Source organism: Nannobrachium achirus (assembly GCF_963921795.1).
Source record: "Nannobrachium achirus genome assembly, chromosome: 11".
In the NCBI taxonomy this organism is placed as follows: domain Eukaryota; kingdom Metazoa; phylum Chordata; class Actinopteri; order Myctophiformes; family Myctophidae; genus Nannobrachium; species Nannobrachium achirus.
The window spans coordinates 54,712,890-54,739,195 of record NC_137820.1 but is presented as its reverse complement, the minus strand read 5'-3'; the positions used below and the strand labels follow the sequence as shown (position 1 = coordinate 54,739,195).

General features: G+C 42.5%; 2 protein-coding genes across 2 annotated transcripts; both read left to right on the top strand.

Annotated features, from left to right (window-relative positions):
• Positions 1-1,380: 1,380 nt before the first annotated feature.
• Positions 1,381-3,925, top strand: cUnh11orf96 (chromosome Un C11orf96 homolog). Its single transcript, XM_080736102.1, has 2 exons — positions 1,381-1,712; positions 2,306-3,925. The coding sequence occupies exon 2, from the start codon at positions 2,351-2,353 to the stop codon at positions 2,765-2,767; it is 417 nt and encodes a 138-aa protein (XP_080592228.1). The 5' UTR covers positions 1,381-1,712; positions 2,306-2,350; the 3' UTR covers positions 2,768-3,925.
• Positions 3,926-7,538: 3,613 nt separating this feature from the next.
• Positions 7,539-25,373, top strand: ticrr (TopBP1-interacting, checkpoint, and replication regulator; the record flags this gene model as incomplete). Its single annotated transcript, XM_080737198.1, has 21 exons — positions 7,539-8,207; positions 8,689-8,947; positions 9,259-9,494; positions 9,850-10,057; positions 10,788-10,932; positions 11,399-11,544; positions 12,131-12,331; positions 12,430-12,575; positions 13,023-13,123; positions 13,711-13,801; positions 14,617-14,699; positions 15,519-15,752; positions 18,014-18,101; positions 18,234-18,306; positions 19,403-19,534; positions 20,188-20,278; positions 20,409-20,467; positions 20,643-20,908; positions 21,381-23,487; positions 24,415-24,534; positions 25,239-25,373. The coding sequence occupies 21 exons, from the start codon at positions 7,539-7,541 to the stop codon at positions 25,334-25,336; spliced, it is 5,553 nt and encodes a 1,850-aa protein (XP_080593324.1). The 3' UTR covers positions 25,337-25,373.
• Between the last annotated feature and the right edge of the window lie 933 nt (positions 25,374-26,306).

Below are 26,306 nucleotides of genomic sequence, written 5' to 3'. Positions count from 1 at the left end.
AACCATTATCCCAAATTGCAAGAAGTTATATTGGTGCATGTGGACTGGCCTTAAAACTGTTTTGTTTCAAGGAGTTGCGAAGTTGCGAAGTTGCATTGGTATGATCTGGCCTTTAGCCGGGAACGACACATATGGTTGGAATACATGCCATCCAGAGCTGTACCCATTATCATAGTACTCAGAGGCTAGTTTATGATGCCAGCACAGAGATCTCCATACTGTATGTGAATAAAGAAATCATATCATTGGTACAGTGGCAGTCCATAATTACATGACAGAAAGCTTATAGCTGCTCTGTGAAGCTAATCACAGATCAGCCATTATTAGGTCATGAATTTGTTCTGTCCCTCCCAAATAAATAAATAACATGAATTGGGTTTGCCAATCAGGGAAGTCAATGCATGTGGACACAGTCATGGTATTTTATAATTGCATTAAATGTTGTTACTATTTGCGATAAATTGAATATTGAATGCCAAGGCCTTTCAACATCAACAAAGCTGTTAAAGGTCTTAATTGGGATGTTCCTTTTTGGGCATGTTTAACCAGCCTGTGCTGCACTGCATATGTTTGTGTAGTCTGCACTTGTCATGTTACTCATGTTTGTCTAAATAAATGATTCAATCCAAAAAGAAAAAAATAGAAGATAAAAAAGCACGCAGACAGACAAATTCATGGACCTAAATCCCGCTCGACTCAATTCACTCAAGTTTCAAAACATGGCTTGATGATTTACATTACATTTTAAGCATTTAGCTGATGTTTTAAGCATGAACAGTTATTCGTGACTGTTTTTCACATTTCCACTGAACCACCAATCAATCTTGCACAAATATGTAGCTGTATGGAACAATCATAACATCATTCACAAACTGTACACCTACTGTAGTATGTTACAGAGTGCTCAGGGAAGCCAGTCTGTCTTGTTATAATGAATCGGTCAAAGCAAGGTCAAGGTCAGATAAGGTCAAGTGCAAGTTTAGTGAGGGGCATGAGGGGATTGCTGGGATTCTTTCTGCTAACGTTTCTCTGCATTTAAAGTTCTCCTTTTATTTCACTCTGCTTCCTTCTCCCTTTCTCTTTTCCACTCCATAATCCCCTTCTTCATCTCTCTCTCCCCCTCCCTCCCTCTTGTGTGTTTATTTCAGCTGGATGACTCTTGTCACTGACTGTTATTGGAGCTGGAGTTGTGACAGTGACAGGGAGAGGAAGTGGGGAGAGGAGAAGTGAGGAGGTAGGAGGTAAGGGGGGGAGCCTGTGCGGAAACAGGGGGGTGAGGGAGTGAACCATGAGGGAAGGGGAGGGAAGAAACTGAAGCTGAGTGTGTAGAGAGCTTCTATATAAGACATAAGCGCACTGTCACCGGCAGTAGCTCTTACAGACAGCAACCAGAGAGGGACGAAGGCTTTAAGATTGACAAAGAGTGCCAAGGAGCTGAAGCTGAAACTAAACAGCCACAGGTTTTATTTTGACAAGAAGTGCGAGGAGAGGAGAACACAGTATCTCAGCAGTGACCTGTTTTTGTTGGGAAAGGCCAGAGGACCTTTTGCCTGGACATCTGGAGCTTTGAGGAGTTTTTTGGATTTGACATTTGAGAAGACTTTGGCTTTTTTGTCTTTCCTGATAATACGGACCACTCTTTGAATAAGACGAGTGGTCAGAGAGGGCCAGAGGGAGAGAGACGGCGAAGCACAGAGACAGCAGGAGTTCAGGTAAGAAAAGCTGTGGTATTTTTTGTCTTTATTCACAACTGGCTCCTCATCAGTTTGAACAAGAATGACAAAATTGTATAAGTAAGAAATTTTTAAGTAAGAAAGTAACAACTATACATTTATTCTTCATTGAGTTATTATACTTCTTTGAGTTATTTGTCCCCCTCTACATCAAATCTGTTCGCAGAAAATAGCCAACCTACAAGCTACAAAATAGCTGATCACAACAAGTTAGCCTGGCATCAGCCAGACTGATAACATGGATTCACTCACACGTTATTCCACGGTATCAGACTGGACTTCGGCCCACTGCGTTTCAACTAAACAGTGTAAAGCAGTCACTGATTGGCCCGATCATTTTCTGATTTCTCATACTTGCTCCCTATGGGACGAAGTCCAGACTGATGCCATGAAGGAACATGTGAGTGAATCCATGTTATCAGTCTGGCTGATGACAGGCAAACAACGAGTCACATTGCGACGCCTTGTAGATCTGCCATTTTTGCCGAGTGTTTGCCCCAGGCCAGAATAAGGACGCTAGGGTTCATGTGCTTAAAATAGTTTACAATAACAAATGTTATCTCCAAATCCAGGTTAAGGGCTCTATCCAGTCTGCCCAGATCCTTGCCGGTCCAGCCATGGCTGCCGTGCGCCAGATGCCCATGGACCTGCACCACCAGGGTTTCCACGTCCTCCCTGCCCACCTAATGGCCTCCACCATGGAGGAGTTCCCTCAGAACCTTCCAGTGCCCAAGGGTCCTGCTGCCCGGGGAAAGAGCCGCTCGCGGCGACCCCGTGACGCCCGCTTCAAAACACAGCCAGTCACATTCGCTGAGATCGCCGAAGTGGAAGCGGAAGAGGAGGGCTCCTCTCCCCTGGAGGAGGAGAGGGCCAGGCGCTCATTCCTGCAGTCAATGGAGAACCTGAGGAGGAGCACGCAAACGCTTCACCATGGCTGCCCGCTGGCCGCCACCGCTGCTACCAGCCGTCACCACAGCACACCGCCCACGCCGCAAGCCAGCCTGGACTCCAGCGACTCTGACTCCACCCAGTGAAAGTGGGTGGGGTAAAAGTATGGACACGCCCCACTTCAGTCCCGCCTACCCCCCTCCCACCTCTCCTCTACATCTCCTTCTTCCCTCCTCCTGGATATCATGCTGCTTTGTTCACATCATTTGGGAATTTATGGTAGAAGTGACCTTTTCTTTGCTTGCTTTGGAAGTGATACAGTTGGAAATTTTGATTTGGAAGGTCTGTGGCACATTAGCTGAGGAAAAAGGCAGAAGTTATCTGAGAGAAAGTGGGTGTTGATTTAGGTCTGACTGCAGACATTGTTGCACAACATCCAAATTGAGAGCTGAAAGCATTAAGTACATACAGTAACATATTTTCTTTATGATGTGAACGCAGCATGATACAAGCCTTGCCCATTTTGGGATTTGTACCTAAGACTTTGTCAAATGGAGGCCAAATGGAAATCGAACTAGACTGTTTGACAGTCTATTTGTAGCTACCACTGTCAGGCAGCGACAATAGATGTTTATACAGCGTAGTATGTACTAACATACCCACATACGTATATTGCCAAAACATGCACTATGCACATATTTGCTTATTCTTACCAGTATTGTTAAAACTGGCTGGTTATATAAGGAATAGAAGTGTTCGCTTTTAATGGTAACATGGTGACACTGTGTTGAAACACCATTTCTCTTTCTTTAGATTAGCTATACATATTCCTTTATATTCCCTTTTCCACTCTTAGATGATTTATAAGAGGGAAGAGAAACTTGAAAGATGAAAGCTGAATATTTTTCCATGCTAAAGTTGTATATGTATTTTTATTTTAAATAAGTGACCAGTTAGACTGTTAAATAAATGTAACTATTATGACTTACTTACAAACTGTAAATATTTCAACAGGACAAAGTACTCATACGTGTGCTGATTCAATGTGACCTGGCTGTCATTTGAAGTACCGGTAACTTAACAAAGCCATTATTTTGGCTTCAAGTGAGTGAAAGCTGCCTCTATGCATCTTTCTAAAAACACACAAAAACAAAATACCTTTTCTGTTGTCATGGTTATTTATTCTCTTTTGTGGACAACTACTGTAGAAATAGCCTTTATACTTTATTTTACATTCTACATATATTTGTTATGTTGTAATGTGTTTTGTTTGTTATATGGACTATAATAAATATTCACAAACATTTCTGAGTCAGGCTGAATTATGTTTGGAAGGTATATTCATGAAAGACAAGAATCACTTTTGGCATGCTACAAATATTGTAGTACATTCATAAATCTGATATACTGTACACTAGGGCATTAACGACTTTTGATTTTTGCAAGTCGACTCGACTCAGTAAAAAGTTGAGTTGAAATCGACTTTTGTTTGATGACGTCATCACATTGAGGGGGGAGGGGTGCATGAACGGGGGACAAAACCTGAAACCCTGTGCTTAATTCCATTGAAAAAACACAGTTGGAAAAGGAGAGAATCATTCTGTCCTTGACAGTACACAATCCTACTCATTGAATGCTGTACACAAGCACACATGGAGCAAAAATAATGATAAAAAAATACGTTTTTAGTTTGTTTTCAGTTTTTTCGGCTTTCGACCTTCCCTTGTGGGAGTTGACTTATGTACTGAAGTCGACTGAGTCGACTTGTCGACTTTTTGGTTAATGTCCTACAGTACACTACAGTATTTTCATTAATTCTTAAGCAGATCCTTCATCAGGGGTTCTCAAAGTCCGGCTAGCAGGCCAGCTACAGTACAAGATATCCTTCTATTCTGCCATGTGCATTTATCCATTCAGTGACAGAGGAAACTTGAGCTGAGGGTTGAAAGACATCAAGTGAAGGTTAAAATCTGAGACATTATCGTCTTGTGTGTCTCTTGACTGTTTGTCACCAAAACTTTGAGATCCCTGATCTGAATAAACATATGACCAACATTACCCATAACCAATAGTAGGGGGTGCAACAGTTAGAACCATATAACAGATGTACTGTAAGTCTGTAACTGTAACAAATATTGCGTCCTAACATTTATAAGTGTATAAGAGTCAAAGGTGTTAGAAATAAGGCAGAAAATCCATTCTTTTTTCCCCCCCCCCCTTTTTAACCACTTACACTTACACTTCATTGACCGGGGCCCTCCAGGGGTCTATACTTTCCCCCCTCCTCTTCCCCTCTAGCCTCGGGAACCCAGACTTTTACTTCCCCTCTAAACCAAAACTCTTCACCATAAATGGCCTTTCTACAAACTCATATCGAGGGGGATTTGATTCCTTGTGCTCTGTCTACACTGGTAACAGTCTGAGCTCTTGTAAACTCTCAACACTTGAGCGCGGTCACCTCCCCTCTGGGGTTTGCGTGCGTCACACAAAGCTGGAAGAGCGGTCAGCTAGAAGTGCACTGTTGGGGTGCCCGCCCGCTGGCCTAGCGGTCCAGGTGCATACCACATAGGCTCTAAGCCAGACAGTGTGTTGCGGGTTTGAATCCCGATCACAAGGACCTTTGCTGCATGTCATTCCCCCATCTCTCTCCCTGTTTTCTGTCACTCTATCAATAAATAAAGGCAGAAAAGCCAAGAAAAATATATTTTTTTAAAAAGGGGGGGAAAAAATAGAAATTGCACTATATGGAGACTTGGCTATATGTTTTGCACTTCAGCTGCATTGTGCTGATTTAGCTATGTCTGTTGATAATACATTGTAGGCTGTGGAAAAACATTGGTCACATCAAAACAAACCAAGTTTACAGACAGAGTAGGAAAAAAACGCAAACCTCTCTCTCAATGTTCTATTCAATTCAATTGGTCTTTCTCTCGCTCAGCTCTTTACCCCCCTCTGCTGCTGTAGAAAAGTCAGTAGGCCTATTTGACTCTTTCAGCTTTAAGGAAGTAACCAAAAATACACATTTGCATATTATAACCACACAGGGTCTATTAGAGTAATGTTAACTCCATAGACACATACAAAACAGAACAGAACAGAACAAAGTACACAACTATGGCACCACCTCTTGAAGGAAAATGTAGATAGTATTACTTTTGTCAAATGGTCCCCAGTCTCCCTTACAAGACACATTTACCCTCTAGCGTCATTGTTAATAAAGTATTCAATCTCACAGGCACTGCACCAGTGCACCTAGTGCTCACTCGTCCTTGTGCTCAGTCTTCTGGGTTCCCACATTTCCCTAGTAAGACTAAGAGCCCACTCTTCCTATAGTGCCCAGTTATCCCAGTGCCCAGTCTTCCTGGTGCCCAGATTTCCATAGTGCCACTCTTCTCCACCCTAATTGCCCTCTCTTCCAGGTGCTCACATGTCCCTAGTGCCCACTGTCTAGTGCCCAGAATGTTTTGGTGCCCACTATCCTGTTATGGTCATTCAGTCAGTGGTGTAAAGTAACTAAGTGCTTTTACTTAAAGGGGAAGACCACCCATTTTCAATATTGAAATATGTCATTAATATACCTTAGAGGAGTTGTGTGGAAATAGAAAAAAAGTTCCCCCTCTTCTGTGTTGCCTAGAACTGGAGGATTGATTTTGCGGTTTGTATTGTAAAGTACAATGTGTGATGTCATCAAGTTGTACTTTACAATACAAACCCCAAAATCAATCCTCCAGTTCTAGGCAACACAGAAGGGGGGGAACTTTTTTCTATTTCCACACAACTTTTCTAAGGTATATTAATGACACAGTTCAATATTGAAAATGGGTGGTCTTCCCCTTTAAGTCCTGTACTTAAGTACAGTTTTGAGGTATTTGTATTTTACTTGAGTATTTCCAATTTCCAATACTTTTAATTCTACTCCATTACATCTTGGATCGAAATATTGTACTTTTACTCCGCTACATTTATTTGAAAACGTTTAATAGTTATACGTAACTTTGTAGATATACATAATATTATAAAACATAGGCTACTTTATGATTAATCCACTTTAGCCATATTTTGTACCTTGGCTATTTTCAAACATTTTGTGCTTTTACTTTTGGTACTTAAAGTAGGCTACTTATTAATGCGAATACTTTCATACTTTTAGTCAAGTACCAGTACATTTTGAATTCCGGACTTTTATACTTGTAAAAGAGTACATCTACTTTGCAGTATTGATACTTCTACTAAAGTAAAGAATGTGAGTACTTTGTCCACCACACCACTGTGGTCATTTCTGATGCCACATTGCTTGAGGTTTAAATGCACACATCAGATCCTCCTCCACTAACGTTGTCGCAAAAGGATAAATGACACTTCTTTTGGCCAATCACAAGCTAGAGGACTCGTTGGCAAATCATAAACAAGCTTTCGTCCCCTCTAGTCCAATGACGGTGCAGCTCGCGCAGTACCTTGCAGCCAATGACAGCGAGGGGTGGAGTCGCGTGCGAGGAGCGCGAAGAGTCAAGAAGCAAAAAGAAAATGGCGAACATGGAAGAAATTTAAAAAACATTCCAACCTTCCGTGTAACAAACCACGTTCCCTATATGAAGGTGCGCGTAAATGTTTACCTATCTATCATAAGTGCTGGGCCGAGTTGCTTGAAAGAAATAACGCCACAACGGGCGCGTTCTACTGTAGTTAGCTTTAGCCGAGTTAGCAAAACAGCTAACTTCAGACAACAAGTTAGGTAACGTTACTTTCCTCTACCAGCTGCTGCAACGTTACAGTCGGACATGACGGGTGACATCTAAATTTCATCCAACATCCAGACGATATTTGGAGAGTGTTTGCAGGTTATCTAGACTCTTGCATTCGGGCGTAACAACTGCGACCTGTTGTAAATGGATCAGCGGCCAGTGAGCTGTTACTATTATGGCTCTGCACAACTTGGTTTTTGTCATTGATCTGGACGGTGAGGATCACATCCGAACTGAAGCGGCCACACACCCACTGAAGCGAGGGATTCTACGGATCCTGCTGCATTTCGGCTACAAGTATGGCTTCGACAAGGTGCGATGGGGCTACAAGTTTTTCCAGTCCAAGTCTGGGCGAAGTGGCAACCTGTCCAGGGGCTCCGACTTCAAGGAACTTCGGTACAAGACTTTCGAGGACTTTGAGATGGAATACGACGCCAAATTGGACATGCAGGACGAGGTGTGCTCCACTGCTCGGAGGAAATTCACGTTCTGTCCGTCCCTCTTGGTTCAGAATGCGCTGAAAGAGGCCCTTTTGGACTTCCAGTGGGACAGGCCTGACATCACTTCTCCGACCAAACTGTCCCTGAGACCGAGGAAGTCGAACCGAGTCGGGAAAGCAGACGGCTCACAAGAGGATGACACCTCAGCTGATGGTGGGAGAAACGTGTTGTTTGTTCTGTCAGAGTGCCCTCGTTCGAGAGCACAACTCGAGAAATACACATCTACGAGCGTCCAAGACCTGCACACGGATGAGTTTTATCAGATTCTGTCCAGGGGGCTTCATGACATGTTGGTCCAGCGACGGGTGGTCCTGCACTGGGTTGACAGCAGGTCCTACCTACAGGTAAAGATTCAAGGTCCTTTAAAGAATCAGTCGTATACCTTAATGTTGGTTCAGGAGGTTGTGATGATGTTCATGAAGTTATGTAATTTAAACTAAAATATGAAGGTTTTACATAGCTCTGGTCCAGAGTGGTTTAACATTGTCTACTAGATATTACTAGTACTGCTGACAGTGACACTGAAGCCACTATGAGAAGTAGAATCTCTCTCACTCTCTCTCTCTCTCTCACACACACACACACACACACACACACACACACACACACACACACACACACACACACACAAAGCTGACTGGAATATGACTGAGGAACAGAAATATTATTTCATTCCACACTTTGATCTCTAGCTTATATCAGTTAATTAGATTCAAATATATTATCAAGGAAACAAAAAATCATGTTGCCTGTCTTTGCTGCCTATCTGAAAGTATAGTTCTTCTATATGTGTGCATTATTGCCCTAACAACTGATCTAAACTAGGTGCTGAGGTGTGAGGACCACGTTGGTTCTCAGAAGCTGTCAGAGGTACTGGGGCAGCTGGGTGGCAGAGAGCTTCCTATGGATACTCTGCTGAAGCTCTCTTGCACGCAGAGAACGCCATCTGGGATGACTGTGCAGGATTTATGCCCAGAGAGAGGGGCTTTCCCTCTGGAATCCAGCATTGGATATCTTCTGTCCTCTGAACGGCTGTACCGATTGGCGTTTCCTGTCCTGGGAGGTGTTCTGATTTGGGAGCAAGGTGGGTTGCATGGTTGAGTAGAAATAAGCATTTGACACAACTGCACTGTGGGACAGACATCAAACACACATGACCGATTGTTTTTGTGACTTAAAACTCAGCTTGAAAATTAAAACATTATTCCAGGTTTTGCTTTTGAAAAATAACTAAAATACTTGTCTGTTGCCATTATTCATTCATTATTCATTATTCTCCACCCACCCTAACCCATGCGAGAGGTCTGTGTAGATAATACTAAATCTATCTTTATTAATCATTTTATAAATAAACTAAGTAGGCCTATGCTTTAATTGCCTTCTCCCCAAACCCAGGAAATACCACCCAGACCTGCAGTGTATCTGTAGAGCCAGTGTCTTGCTGGCAGAAGTTGTTCCCTCAGCCGGTGGAGGTGTGTCTGAAAGGGGTTCTCCAGGGTTGGAGAGCCCCATCGCCAACAAAGACCTCCTCAGAGTCATGGATCCTCCAGTGTCCCAGTAACGACGAGGACCCGGGCCAAACAGCCTTTCAGCAACTCCTAATGGAGCTCACCAGACTTGATCTGCACATGGTGAGCTGCGGAACCATTGGCTGCTGTCAGTTATTCTTCTTTCATTCAGAATCGGCAGTGACACAGCACCACCAATATCACCACATAAACTGGGGGTTTAAAAACTATAATTTTGCTAAATATTACCTATAAAACTCACCATGGTGTACTGTTGTATTTGTTTTAAGAAACATATATTTAACTAGAAAAAGCGGTCCCTGTTGTGTTGTGTTGTGTGTGTGTGGAGGGGGGGCAGTATGTTGAAAATGTACAAAAAAGTAGCACTGCGAAAAATACATAATTAGTAAGTGGGTTCCACATTTGTCTCATAAATTTGTTGTAATAAAGCTCTTCTCTCCCCTTGGTTTCTTTCCAGTTGGCTGAGGTAAAGGACAGTGGTGTGTTGTGCTCGGCCATACTCTCTCCTCTGTCTCCCTTCAACGCTCTGCTTTCCATCTTCCAACCTGACGTTGCCCACCCTGGCCTGCCCCTGACAGCCGATGCCGATAACTTCTCCGACCTACCAGACGTGGTCAGCAGTGTCCTGTCCGTGGTCATGGAGCAGGATGTAGACACTGAGGAGGGTGAGTAAATAATATAACATTATCAGAAATATAATGTTAATGCAGGGGTTCTCAAACCTTTTTAGGCTGTGACGGTGACCCTCAAAATAAACATATTTGAACTGGGAAACCCCCACCCTGTAGGTGACTCGGTTCCACAGATGAATATTGTGAAAATAGCCGATCTACATGCTCACAACGCCTCGCAATGCGAGGCGTTGTGTGCATGTAGATCGGCTATTTTCCCAATGTTCGCCTCTTGCTTACTTAATATTTGACAGTTTGGCAAGTTTGGTCTTGAAAGTCCTTAAATTGTCACTTTAGAAATGTGCAGATACCATGTATACACTTATACTGTGTGTTGGTTTGTTTACCATTGAGTGAGAAAAAAAATGAAATTAAGCTAATCATCTGGGGACCCACAAAATAATTTGCGACCCCACTTGGGGTCCCGACCCCAATTTTGAGAACCACTGTGTTAATGCAACGGGTTGTGAGCTTGTAGATCTGCTGTTTTATTTATGCACAATAATTGTTTATCTCAAATAATTGCAATTCAGCGATTATGTAATAATTGGCCTATGTAATAACAGGCCTACTCCTGAGCAATAGTGGCTTAAGGCTGTCTAAGTTATTGACAGTTAAATAAACAGACTGGGGCATTTACAATGCGCCCGCTCCATTGAGTCCGGGTATAAAAACACTGGAATTGACTAGTAAGGGTGACTTTTAAGTTGTTTTTGCTCCTCAGTCCAGCCGATGGAGCCCCATGTTCCAGAATGGGCTCAACAGGAGCTTAGACATTCTTGCAGACCACCGATGACGAGCCTAACGGAGAGCTGGTTCCCTCAATCGGACCAGTCAGGAGTCAGCTCCCATCTAATGGAGTCAATGAGGTATGCCCTGCTGTATACTGCACTATTCCTCAAGTTACTGCAACTGCTCTCTCACTGCCATTATTGATGCTACTGAAACCAGTTTTACTATTAACTGTCAGAACCACTGGCACTGTCATTACTACTACTTTTGTTAGGATTTTCTGCAAATTGAAATTTGAAAGTAGTTCCGTTTTGGATGGCATGTACACATCTTATAGAATAGATAACAATAGTTTATTCTCTCATTAATTAGAATGTATTTAAAATAATTTGATAGAACTCATACATGCAACCAGTATTGAAATAAATTCATATCCAGGACCAGCGATATGATACTCGGCTCTATAAAAAGGTCTATTGACAAAATAGACAAAAATAGAAACTGCTTGAAAGCAGTGCTTAATTTATCCAGAATCACAAGATGACACGGTTTTAGCAACAAACAGTAATGCACACATATTCTGGTCTGTCTGTCTCTCTATAGATTGTTGAATGCTGTTCCAGAACAGCAAGGAGTAGTAGAGGAGACTCAGGGAGAAGAGTTGTCTGCGCTGCAACAGGAGCTGGTCAGCAGCCTGGCTGAACTCTACCAGGCCTCACAGGGCCCTGGAAACAACAGAACTAAGAAACGTAAGAATGCTGCGATCTCTTTGTCATGCATATTTCACACATTTGGGCACAGTGTTTTTTTAGATGGACCACATACCCAAGAAAGAGGGAAATTATCTTTCAGAAAGTATGTCAGTAATGAATAAAAAAATGCTCAGGCATATGAAACACTTGCATTGAGGATGTTTCAGGTTATTTTATGTTGGTAACAAATAGAAATCTAACATTGAGTAATCTGTGAATTTGCAAACTCACTAGTAGGTTAGGGAATTTGAGGTAAAGCCGACATTAACCATGATGAAAAGTTAACATTCCAGATAACACACATTTGTTTTTGACACGTTCGGGTCTATGTTACGGTTTAGGGTTAAGGTTATGGGCAGATTAAGGTTTAGGTTAATCATAATGAAGCCTTGTGTCCCTATTCTGGAGGTGAACATTCTGTGAAAGTAGCAGCTCCCCAAATCCTGTTAAGTTTGAAATTCCCTAACCCACCTCACTGATTCCTCAAATTCACTGTAACAGACATATTGTTTATTATTGTGGTTAATTATGAGGTTACTTGTGTCTTCTTCCTTTTCCGTCACTTGTCTCATTCTGCCTGTAGGTGGGGCCCAGCGCACGCCTGTGAAGCAGAAGATGAAGACGATGAGTCGCTCCCTTCAGATGCTGAATGTAGCTCGACTCAATGTCAAGGCCCAACGTGAACTAGAGACAGAACACCAGGGCTCAGAGGGCAAAGGCCACGACAAGCCAGGGAGGAGATGCTCTGGTGACAAGACCAAACCTGGAGGAGCCAGCCATCAGAGTAAGTGGTTGATAGTCTTAGCCTTAGTAATACTTTTGGGAAGATTTTTATTTTATTTATTTCATTACATTTAACCATGTTTTTATCCCTCACATCAGTCTTCAGCAGTGAGACCGAGCTGGTTGCTCATCTGAAGTCCAGTTATGAGAAGACTGTAGCTGAGAGAGATTTGTGCATCCTCACTGGGACCCAAAACCTTCTGGCTGCTGTCAAATCCTTCATCACACTGAAGACAGATCAGGCAGTGAGACAAATATCATAGCTGCATTTTCCTTTTTATTATTATTTTTTAAGATCTTGAGTCAACTCTCCCTTTTTCTTCGTCATGGTACAGATATAAACAATTACTTGATGTCTTGTCACTAAATATTAAATCAATTTATTCATTGATGTTCAAATATATTTTTGATAACTTTCCTATCTAATGCAACTCAGAAGATGAAATAACTATGATTGCTGCTATCTCAGGAATGCCTGAACGGATTTCCAAGCGGATTTTTTTGTTTGAAGGCTGTGAACGGCGCGAACACATGGTGTGCACTATCGTGCACGTTAACAACTAAATCGTGGCAGTTGAGCCTGAAAGTAGACATTTTCGAAGGGCAGCAAATGAGTTAAGCTATTTTCCAGAGTAGCACATACTGTCCTGTCTCCTGTTTTCACTTTGTATGTTTTCTCTTGCACTTTACAGGTAAAGACCTTTCAGTTTGTCCAGGAGCATCTTCTTAAGTCCACTAAATCCATCAGGCAGTTTTATGGTGCTGCCTCTGATCCTGAGAGCAAAGTCAGAGAGTGAGTTTTTGTAACATGTAGTGGTGCCAGCCATGCTTTAACTATTGAAAAATAGCAGATATACAAGCTCACAGCGCGGCACCGAGTGCCGCGCTGTGAGCTTCTAGATCTGCTATTTTTGAAAAATCAAGATTCTTTTGGAAGTCTTTGATTATATCTATTTAAAAGCTAACATTTGTAACTCAAATATTTGCTTCTGGGGGGTCCCTGGAACAACATGTTTTGAGATGGGGGTCTGCGGCCAAATACCTGTAATTTTGGGGGTCCTTGACATGAAAAAGTTTGAGAACCACTGAATTTAGAGGAAGGATTTAGAAGTCGGGTCAAAGATCGTGTCAAAGATATTCAAAGACTTGCACACATTTTCACGATTTTTCAAAAATAGCAGATCTACAAGCTCGAGTGCCGCGCTGTGAGCTTGTATATCTGCTATTTTTCTAAAGTTAAAGCTTAAAATAATGGTTAAAGTGGTTCAAATCTAATGTGACTCGGTGCGTTCCCGGTATTTGAGAGTTAATTTGTAGATTATCTGATTGAACTCTGCTGTTAATTAGACGTGTCTGTCTGTGTGTCTGTTTCTCCCCTAGGTGCAAGCTGCAGGCGGTGCTGAGGTTGGAGTTGTGTAGACTCTCTCCAGGACAGAGGGATGCATCCGCCACAGAAGACATGGTGGAGGAGGTAGGCTACACAAATGATTTGGTTTTAAACATTGCAGAACACATTATTTTCGTTTTTATGACCTTGTGATGAGTGCTCCAATAAAATGCCATTAAAGGGGTATTTCGGACTAGCCGTCTTAATCTGATGTTAAGATGTCCATGAACGATCTGTACATTTTATTATTATTTTTCATCGCATGTCCTCAGCAGCTCCGACCGCGAGCGGTGGGATTTAATGCTAAATTGCTTATTTGCATCACTCGATAATTATTATTCTTTTCTTTTCTTTTCTTTTTTTACATCTGACTTTCATAATGGTGTAAATTATTACATTATGAAATAATTGTTTCTGTGCAGCTGATTTAACAAAGCAAACTGACAATAGTTGTCCCATCTAAAGCTGGTTGCACACTGCTGCGTTTTTCGGGCCGAATATCGGAGTGAATTTCGGAGCGTGCAAATAAAAAATCAACCTCACGTTATGTCAGTCACGTTTGAACACTGCCGCCCGTTTCGCGCACCACTCGGTCCCTTGCTCTCTCTATCTCTCTCTCTCTCCTTGCCCTGAAAAACGCATTTCGCAACGAAAAACGCAGCAGTGTGCAAAGACCTTAACTTGGTAAAATTGCCTTTTTTATTAAATTATTTTCGCCTCTACCATTTGTTAATGGATGGAAAAGCACTCCTACGGAATTCCCCATTAAACAAATAAAGAGCTTGAGTACCCATTGAGGTAAATGGTTACGTTTAAGGTTTTGATACCTTAAAATTGATTTGTATGTTACTAATGAATATAAAACAATAAATGAAACTTGTTGTATTTCTGCTGCTTAGGTGGCTGATATGCTGAGGATGATCTCTCTGACCAAAGACCCGGTCTGTCTCACCAAGTTCTTGCAGGATGAGCTGCTTCCCAGGTGAGTGAGTTATCTGACTCAATGATTGTCTCCACCAGGCCGAAAGCATGGCCGAGACTGTTTTTGCCCCTGTGGTCCGTCCGTCCATCCGTGTGTGTGTGTGTGTGTGTTCACCTGTCCGTCCATCTGTACAGTTAATTTCCGGCAATGTTGTCCCAATCGGAACGAATGAAACTGTGCACACACACAATTTATACAAAACTTTTCTTTAATATATTTATGTTACAGTTAGTTTGAAAAACCAGTTAGATTGGGAAATGAGCTCTTGTTTTAGTTCACCTGGAAGTGGAAGAAGCTCATGTCTCAGTGGTAGAGCATTTGACTGCATTGGTCTCACGTCTCATTGTTCCTCCATTGTTCCCATTAGTCCAACTCTGGTGAATGCTAACCTGGTGAATGCTACTATGCCTAAACCTAACCCTAACCTCAGTAAAACTATGCCTAAACCTAACCTCAACTATGCCTAATCCTAATCCTAACCTCAGTAAAACTATGCCTAAACCTAACCCTAATCCTAACCCTAACCTCAGTAAAACTATGCCTAAACCTAACCTCAGATTCCTAGTTCCCCGAAGGGCGGTTGGTCCACCTTGTGCCCAAAAACGAGCGCTCCTGTTCTGGCTCATTTTGAACAAAATGCCTCAAATCATGAAGGCAGCATCCGATTGCCGTGAAACATTACTGGCCCATAATAAGCTGTCCTCCGAGGAGCAAATCTTTTCTACGAGATTGTAGTAATTCTGGCTCACCTGTGTCTTATTCCATTTGATTTGTTATTGTACTATTATTCTAACCACTATAATGTCCATGTTCTGTCAGGTTTTTGACGACCATCCCCAGGCTGTTGGCCGACGTCTACCACAGTCTGGGAAGCCAGCTGCCTGAAGCCCTACTGGCTGCACTGCCTTCGGACTTCTTCAGTGACGAGTCTCTTAACAAGGACAGTTTGTCTCCTTCCACCGTGTCCCCTTCCCTCTCAACCATGGGAGACGGAAGGGGAGATGCAGGGGATGGGCTACAAGACCTGAGAAAGCGCTCCCCTAGCAAGAGGAGGTGAGGAAGTGGGGGGTTGTGGTTGGATTCATTGTGGGTTGAGACATCAACACTAGTTACAAACTATACTTGCTATTACAGGGGTCGACATTCTAAATGGCCCGGTGGCCCGGGTGCACTTTTAAACACGCCAGGGCCAGCAGAATGACCCAACCACTTGCCCGGTGGGGCCAGTGAAAATAATGCCTTGAAAATAGAATTAAAACATTTAATAATTTCACATTATTCCCCTGTATTGCTGTGTGTTCTGTTAACATTTCTGTGAAATAGTCTTGTTAATTACCATTAAAACATATTGTTGTTACGTGAGCCTTGTCATATTTTGCATGAACGGGCGGTCTGCCCACAGACCGCACCGCATCTCGTTGCAAGCAGTTCAATGCTCGCTCGCACCCACGATAGGCGCATGATTTAGAGCATGGTAGTCTCACAGAATAGCCTTTTCCTCTCATCCTTTGACCTTTTTATTCATCTACAAAATGCTTTTAAACCCACCAGTATGCGGTGACTATGAAACAGTAGGTAAAAACCCATGATGAAAAAAGAAAGTGGCAGAAGGAGACGAAAAAGAGGGAGAAAAATTGGTTTCCAACAAGACCACTGGAAATGACTTGCACAAAAAGCGAGTACGATAACTACAGTATATGAGCGTCCACACTTAAGATCAATAACGTTATATGTAGCCTAAACAGTGCATAAAATATGCACTGCGCAGTCCCGTGTAATGGAGGGAGAGAGAGAGAGATCTGACTCCGTGGTGTGAAACCTTACCGCTCTGACTCTGACAGACAACAAGTAGTAATAATAATAATAGTCCTTTGGCAGAAAACATCCATGTTTTGTTCCTTTTTTAAATCAGATCCAAAAGTTTTCAGCAGCTAGATAATCAACAGTTTGACATTGTTCTATCAGTTTTTTGCTGCAATGCCAGTCGCAAATTCCTAATTGTTTGCACCTGCTGTGCTGCTGGGAGCAGATCTCCGCCAGGCCAACCCATGCCTGTGAAATTCATAAGCTGTCATATTGGCCAATTAGAATGGAATCTTCTCAAACTGGCTGATATACTGATACAGAACAATATATAAACATTTTATGTCCAAAACAGTAACTTAACAAAAAACTAAAAAATAGCCGATCTACAAGCACATAACACATCATATCTTAACGCGTTGGGAGCTTGTAGATCTGCTATTTTTTATTTTATAGTGCAACACTCTTCTATGATGTAATCTTTGGGTTTATTTATTATCAGGGAAAATAAGGGGATTTTTATTTTAGGGAAAAATTCAGGATTCATTCATTATCCTAATGGGACTATTTGACAAATGTTCCGGGCGGTAACATGTCATTAGGTCGAACACCCTTTAGATCAACCACCAAACTCTAACCCAAACCCTAATCTCAGTAAAACTATGCCTAACCCTAACCCTAACCTCAGTAACCGTGACGCGGGTGATTATCTAATCTGCCGACGCTGTTCGACCCAACGGGAGTTCGACCTATGGGGCAGTCCCTGTTCCGCGCCAGTGGTTACAATGGGGGGCCAGTGGCAAATTTCCCTTAATGTCTACCCCTGTATTATTTTATTTTATTTTTTTAATGTTTTTTATCCCACGGTTTTGCAACCCATTTTTTCTCACCCGGTGACTACATAACCTGTAGTCCTGGTTTCCGCTCTTCCCCCTGCCGCGCCAGGGGACATTGGGGAGCACCCGGCTGGCTAGGGGGAGGTAGTATAGAAACCAGGACTACTGCGTGTTTTTGTGTGAGGAGACACGGGGAGAACATGCAAACTCACCACAGAAAGGCCCTATCGCCAACCCCACCTAGGGTGTGGGTGCTGATGACGCGGGTGGAGGAACACGCCCCCAGCGCCCACAGCTTCCCCCGGTGGGAATCGAACCCAGGACCTTCTAGCTGTGAGGCGAAGTGCTAACCACTGCACCACCGTGCCCCTCTACCCCTGTATTAGTGATTTATTTAAATAATACATCCGGGTACTCCCTGGTGGGCATGGCAACTCGTCTGGCTCCACAGCATAATGTATTCCCAGACAAGTCAGTCACAACCTGTTGTTGTCAAGGCACAATGGACGAGGAGAGAGTGATCGTTGAAAATAAAGAAGAACTATGGCTATGGCACACAATCCCCCATCATTTATAAAACCTAACCCAAAAAAAAGAGACTGTGTGTGGGGCGAAATTTTTCCATATTAATATATTTGCAGTCTTCCATTTTATGTTAATTAACTTATGTTGCAGGAGTGGGATGCTGACTCGCCATCGCAGTATGAATGAAGCGTCACAGAGTCTTCGCCAAATAGAGATCCCAAGAAAGACCTCCAAAACTGTAAGCTGAACACATTGCTCATGCCTATAGTCTCCTCTCTATTTTTATGGCCCCTCTGATATTTTTATGGACACATTCATGAATAGTAGTTTTTCAGAATGCCTTACTATTACTTATTGTCTTACCCCACAGACCAAAGCTAAACCGAGTGTTCCAGTGGAGAAACCAGTTCCAGCGCCACCACCTCAGAAACAAGCAGCACAAGGTACAGTATGTGCGGTTAGAATCAAAAGGGGTTTATTTAATTGTCACTCATTCATACAAGCAACATATTTGTGTTGCATGCTCCGCAATACTGTGCTAACAAAAATACAATGCAAGACAATAATAGAGAACATACTAGATTGTAGTAACTGTCTGTCTAGCAGTTTTTATCTAGCTTAAAGGAGCTATAGTCAACTTTTTCATTGTAGGGCCGACACTTTGTTTACATCCTAGTCTATAGACTAGAATGTAAACAAAGTCTGACAAGGGCCAAAATTAGTATTTTATCATTATTTTACGCTTTTTGTGGTAATTTTTGAATAGAAACACATATATGAAGCTTATTTTTTTATAAAATATTTTCGAAACATCATTTTTATTTTAGCATCCGTTTTTCAAGAAAAAGTTGACTATAGCTCCTTCAACGCTCGACAATGTTTTTCATTTATTTTTAATACATTTTATTGTATTACATCTTTTCCAAAGAATTATTAAAAATAAATGAAGTTATTGAAAAAACACAGCCAGCTCATGTATTAGGAGGGTATTATGAAATATGAATCACTAGAAAAAAGAATGGGTGTTGTTTTTAATGAATCTATCATGGTTAAATTGGAGTTTGAAGTTACAATGGGTGTGTATGGGGTGGAGCCCTGGACCTGGAGGGCCTGATAAGTAACATTTACATCAAATATCTAAATACCGAATGAAGCAAATTAAAATCTGTCCAGGGCGTTCCAAAAAGCCTGATTAGATGATAAAATGACCAAAAGCTTTTTTGAAAGTGAAATATCCCTTTAACCACTTAAAGTCTGAGCTGCTCCAGTGTGTTCTCTTCTACAATAACCACATAAAGCATTCTACGACAAATGGCAGCAAAAATTGCCGATCTATAAGCTCACGGCTTGCAGATCTGCTTTTTTCCCCTATTTTCGCTGAATGTGGTTTGCCTATTGGACATTAGGATGTATCTGGTTAACACACCTGTCCACATAATGATTCCATGTGATGTAAGAATTTATAGAGAAATTAAATTAATAAGTTCAGTCTGCAACAGATTAGTCAGTATTCATGATGTGATGTGACTGCCTCTATAGAGGTGACCAAGGTGAGGAGGAACCTGTTCAACCAGGAGAAGGCCTCTCTGCCCAAGCGCTCCAAACTGCCCAGGAGTCAGTCTGTCTCTGCTGTGGAAGGACTCAACCGCAAAAACAGTCGGGAGTCGGAAGGTAATGATGACTTCTGGCTTTAATGGCTTATCCAGGTTTAGGCTGTCTTCACTTTCCACCCTAGTTTGTTTCAGGGGGTCTTCAACGTTTTCAGGCCAAGGACCCCTTAACTGAGAGAGAGGTGAAGCAGGGACCCCCACAATCTTTTCATAGATTCCATATAGTTTAATTGTTTGACAGCACAGTCGTCAGTGTATTTTGGATTCATGTGAATTCGTGTTTTCAGATGATTAACCACTTGAACCGTCAATACTTGATACACTTGACCTTTCACTCTGTACTTAGTCTGCTCTTTTCCCCCTCTACACCAAAGCTCTTTGCCAAAAATAGGCGATCTACAAGCTCACAACGCCTCGCGCTGTGAGGCGTTGTGAGCTTGTAGATCTGCTATTTTTGGCTAAAGTTCACAGAATATGGACACTAGGGTTCAAATGGTTAATGTAAAAAAATGAGAAAAACACGTTTCTATCACACAAAGATTTGGAGGACCCCCTGTAGTAACTCTGAGGACCCCCCCTTGATTTATGTCTTTCTTCTTTCTTTATACTTTATTTATTCAGGGGAGCCCATTGAGTGCAAGCACTCTTTTTCGAGGACACCCTGATCACAGCATATGACACATGTGATGTTCTAATGAGATGTTGGCTTTTCAGAATCGCATGCACTCCTGACAAAGAAAGTATGTGAAACGCCCCACCACAAACAGGTGTCCAGCCGCCTACTGTACAGACAGAGAATGGGAAGGTAATGAATGAATTATGGAGCTACACAAACCTTAAACAAGAGTGATTATTCTAAATGACACATTGAGGTGGAAACTGGAAATATAAATAAATAAATTAGGCTTCAGCACTGTTTGTCCACTTGTTTACAGGAGGTCTGCCCCAGAGGATGATTGCATAGTGGAGGAGTCACCAGTGAAGCCTTCAGAAGGTACTCAAGGGGGGGGGGGGCTGATGAAGAGCAAAATAAAGTTATAAAAAATAGTTTCTCCCTCTAAATTTTTTTTTGTATCAATAAAAATAAAGTGAGGACGGACAAAATATGTTGTAGGCCACCGATTTACGTATTGATTGACCCTTGATTGACCCCTTTTCTATCACTTCAGAGCTGAGGAGGAGCCCGAGGATAAAGTCATTTGCCAGAAGAAATTCCAGCGTCTTCTACTCCAGCTCTCAGCCTCGTTCCCGCAACCTGGACAAAGCTTTGTCCTCCTCCCAGCTCTCTGTCAGCGGTGTCAACCCCAGGGCTGTCCACTCTCCTCACCGGATCCTTTTCGGAGCAGCTCAGTCCCCTGGTCGCCCCTCCACCTCCTCTAACCCCACCAGGGCCAGCAGGAGACTGCTGTCGTTTGGTAACTCTGATGTGTTTGAGGTATGTTCTCCCATTTGTTTATTTTTTGGAGCGGTGATAGCCGCTTCCCACTTGTAGTCGGCAATGCTGCTGGGTGACCAGTGGCAGACACACACACACACACACACACACACACACACACACACACAGAGCGGCAACGGAGAACGCACACAGCGTGGACCAACAGGCATCGCATGCTAGCTCTGGTCCAGACAGAGCATTAGCGCCCTCACTAATGTAGCATGCCTGTTGCTCCACACTTATCTTTTGTAAAGCTTGTTGTTGGCAATTGGCTAAATCAAAAACTAATCTGATATCATTGAAAATCAGCCAATATGTCATCATCAATATTTCCATTGACCAAAATTCAAATGTAATATCTGAGCTCTGTTGACATTTCATTTGACAGCTGTAGTGTCTAGTCTATAAACGTGGGTATCAATTTAACAAAAGCTTGTTAAATTTTAACATCTTTCAACGTTCTTTCCTACAGAGTCCTAACAAAACTCCAACTAAATCACCTGGTAAAACTGGAAGGGCTGCTCATGGGAACAGGGCGCCCGGCACCCCTCAGACCCCCAGAACTCCGCAATCCTCCAGGCTGTGTACCACCATGGTCCCAGCCAGCCCTGTAGCAAGTTGCTCTCATCAGGTGGGGATGTCCCTTAGAGGCAGCCCGTTCAGGTCCCCGACCAGCAGAGTCCTGGTGCTGGGTACTCCTCAGAAAGACAGCCCTGTGAGGACCCCACTGAAGGGGATCCTTAAAACGCCTATCAAGGCCAGGTTGTTGGAACACATGTCACCTACCGGAGCTTGTTCAACAACACCCAGAAAGAGTGTCACCTGGTCACCGTCACCTCGGAAATGTAGACCCGGTGAAAACAGTACTTTCAAAGTGCCAGAGTCCCCCGGCATCAGTTCAAATCGTACCTCCCCAAGGTTGTTGAAAGCCTCCAGCAACAGTTTTGACAGTCCTTTTAAAAGACGTGATGCCAAAAGAAAAGTTTTCCACACCCCTGATAAAACTTCCCACGTAGCACATAGCATCAGTTCCCCAGTAACTCTACTGGAGACACCAGAGAAGCCATGCCATAGTTTCATTAAAAGACTTCCAGACAAGATGACCACGCCGGTCAAGGAAGTCCCTGCCGACGCAGTTTTTTGTTCTCAGGAAACCCCTCAATCTACCTCGCCTCCAAACCTCTCCCCATGCACACCCACCACCATAACCCTAGACAAGAGCCCTGTTCTTCAGATTGTCACCCGCTCTGGAAGAACACCTGTCAAAAACATATTGTCTCAAGTAAAAGGCACAACTCCAGATAAAACCAGGCCTGGCCAAACTGCTAAAAACAGAACCAGGCACAACTTGAGATCCCAATCAAATGAGAACCTACCTCCTTCCACACCAAACACAGACTCTAGCTGTGCTATGACCAGCGACCGTGTAACAACGGAAAACATTGAGTGTGAAACACGGACACCACAAAAAACCTTGTCTGAATCTTCTCAGTCCTCCGAGACCAGTTCCCACACAGACTCACTGCACTGTGACTCTTCTCGCATCAGCATGAAGACGGGAAGTGAGGGCGACAGCATGGATATCATTGATGCTGCTATTGTAAAGACTGATCTCACCCAAGGCCTCAAAATGAACATCAGCTTCTCCAGGAAGCCTTCCAAGTCCAGCGAAGTCTTTGAGTTTGCAGCAGCATCCTCACCGAGAACGCACCCGCTCCCGGCGCAACTAACCCCATCACGAAGCTACGGCTTTCGACAGACACCCGACCGCCAACAGAGGGAAGCAGCGGCTCGTTGGGGCTACTCTGATTCACCTCGCTTTTCAACCCCAAGGAGTTCAGTGACACCTCGTCGAAGGAAGGGCGTGTCCACTCCGAATCCATTGGTGTACCAAGTGGAACTGGATATGCCAAAATCCGGGCTCAAGCTCAAGTTCAGACGCACCGACTCCTTTGCTGCTGACAGTGGAGATCCCAGGTCAGGAGGTCAGAGCCCCTCAGTGGGTTTCAATCCCGCTCAGCTGGACAGTCCATTGGCTCTGCTCTCCAAACACAGAGATCCTGGCTGTGTCTCACCTTCACTCTGCTCTCATGTCACCCCAGGCAAGAGCACGCCTGGCAAAGGTGTCCAAACCTACATCTGCCAATCCTATACCCCTACGCAGCACTGCAGTGCGGCAGGAGCCATGTCACCCCTAGCACCTGCAGAGGCCATTCCCCTGACCCCATCTCCACAGAACATGGGGCGGGTGAACCCAGACAACCTTAAAAGTTGGCCCAGGAAGAAGAGGGCGCAGGCCAGTGTTTTCGGAGGCAAGGAACAGGCTCGGAAGGAGGAGCTACTGGAGGAGGTGGAGCTCGGTGTGAGGAGGTTACAGGATACCGAGGACCCCGATGAGCCTTCGTGCAGTAAAGCTGCTGCACCGAGTGCGCCCTCTAGGAGGTCACCTCTCATAGGAGAAGACGCATCTCCTATTTCTCCAGAGGGGGACATGGGCTGGATCGAGAGCCTGTCCAAGCAGGGTGATGCAACTGGAGATCACCAGGGGTGGATGCCAGGAGATGGAGACCGGAAGTGCTGTAAGATCAGACGTTTATGAATACCTGAAGGAATTTTATTCCTAAATATATTATATATTTTAGTTAATGGAGTGCACAATGTGTTTTGGACCCTCATTTTGTAATAATACTTTAACCATAGTCACTGACATCATTTGATCACATTTGTTATTGTTTTTGTTTGGACAACTTGTTTTTTTTACAACAAGGGCTCATACTCATTTAGATTGTAATTACTGCTGTCATTTACTGCTTTCTATCGTTTTAGCGATTTGAACAATTTTGATTTCAGTGGTTGGGGGCTTGCGTACAAGTGGCTAAATAATGTATGTCTTTTTAGACACAATAAGCCCATTCCCTATTAGTGTTACCGTAAATAAAGAATCGCCAGCTTATTGTGTCTAAAAAGCCTGCTGAAATCAAAATCGTTAAAATCGCTAAAACAATAGAAAGCAGTAAATGAAAACATTTTAACACTCATCATTTCTTTTCTCTAATCACAATCTAAAATATGAACCTTTGTTGTAAAAAAACAAAGTTGTCCTTTAAGTCTAGTTTGAATTGTTTCAAGGGTGCAACTTGGTTTTGCATGCTTTCCTGTATCCACAACTTCCCTTTAGCACTGTGGTGACGGATGCGAATCTTTAGTTCTTACTTATACAATAATTGTGCTGAATATATAACAAAATGTACTTGGCTAAAACGATGAACACATTAACACATTGTTTTGTAAACACTGCAACTGCAATGCATATAATAAAATGCTGCTAAATAATTTATATATAGAGTATAAACACATTAACACTTTGTTTTATAAACACTAACTGCAATGCATGTAATAAAATGCAGCTAAATAATTAGTTTATAGAATATTAAAACTGATGCCGTAACATTCAAATATATTAATCTCAACCATTAATCTTTTCCCATGCTTATTATGTCGTTCAGTGGCGACGCCACCAAGCGCCAAGAGGAGGAAGGCGGTGACAGCCAGTGGGATCTTCGCTCTCACTCAGTCGCCGCTGTTGTTTGAGGGCCGATCAGTCAGGAAAAGGCCCCAATTTAAAGGTAAAACATTTGGCCTTTGACATTTGTTGGTTGGTTGGCATTGGATGACCTGGTTGTATTACAGGTAGACATATGTCAGTTAAAGGGGACACATTGTCAAATAGTTATTTATTGTGAACATAGGTCGCATTTACTATAAAAACATGCAGCTCATGTGCGTCAGTCAGTCAGTCAGTCACACCTCATGTCTAGCACAAAACAACATATCACCAAACAGACAAAAACATGAGGTACCCACTCTACACTGTAAAGCACTGTTATTATATCCACAAGAGGGCGCTTGTAGACAGTTTCCAACCTGATATCTGGCACTTATAAATAAGCTCAAGAATTGTGTGTGGGTGTTTGTGTGATTTGTTGTTGGGTTGTGTGGATGGATGGTGTTACTGTTTATAAATGCTTTATATGTGCGTGGGATGGAGATGAAGGACTATATTTAGTCCTGTAGTGTAGATATATTTTTGTTGTCTCTGCACCATTTAAGTCTCATTTTATCATCATAATACGTTGCCACGTGGTGAAAATAGCTGATCTACACACTCACAAAGAAATCTTTAAGCCTATAACATGGCCAATATTGGGACGGCAATTTGAAATTGGTTCAGGTGGAGCACATTGTTACTTACTACATTGTATGAAATGCGCTATGTGCTATAAAAATAGAACTGACTTGACTAAAAATGTACTTTCCACTAATCCTGTAGATGATGCAGTATGTGAGAGGACTGTGGAGGTGGAACACTCTCCCTTCAGACGTTCAACCACAGGGAAATCCTTCAGCAGAAAGAGACTGTTGGATTGAACCAGTGCTCCTGACACTCTGACCTTCTAAGGCAAGCCATACAGCTCTAAACAGAAATACAGTAATTCAGTTCTATCGTAAACAACAACTGCAGTTCACCATTACAACACTAATACACCATCTGAGCCATATTTTGTCGCATGGGTGTTGTGTTCCTTAAAGGTCATTTTGCTCATGCAGGTCTCAACAATGTATTTTGGGAATTAAGGTGATCCATATCCCGCTAAATATTCAGCTACACATTTCTTAATGTTGTGACTGTGAGCAACTGTCAAGATATCTCAAATTACTTTTGCTGTAAATTCCAAAAGTTTAAGCATTTTCTTTTATGTATTGTGCCTGTCTGTAAACTTGGAAAGTGATCATTTTAAATGCCATCACTTCCTTGTTCGTCAAAATAGCAATCAGCCATTTCGCAATCAGTTCAGAAACCACATTTTCCTCAAATTTCTGTAATATACCTGTTTATTTATTAGTTTATGTTTTGTTTTATCTAAAATTGTATTTTAAATAAAAGGGAAGAACTGGTGACTTATAATGTAAATATATTGTGAAAGTTTTTTGTAAATAAAAACTATGTTTCTTAAATAAATCCCCTTGTAGGTATTATTTATTTATTTCGGTATCATGGAACAATGTTTTTGAACATTTTTGGAATGTCATAAAATGTGTCAATTTGCAGACCAACTCTGTACAATCTTGAACGCAGTCTGTAAAAAAGTAATGTTGTTCATTTCTTCATCTTTGGGGACAAAAAAGCACTGTTGTCTGCAATATCTTCTGTGGGGGCGACATTTTCTGCAAGTATCAAGTAAACAAGTATAAACCAGGCATAGTTTAACAGTGTATTATGCGTTTACATATTTGTCTTGCTATCATTGAGGGGATGTAAACATTTCATTTTGATTCACATCCTCTGGGGAGCATGATCCCTGCAAATTCCATGGCATTTCAGCCCGTAGTTTTTATT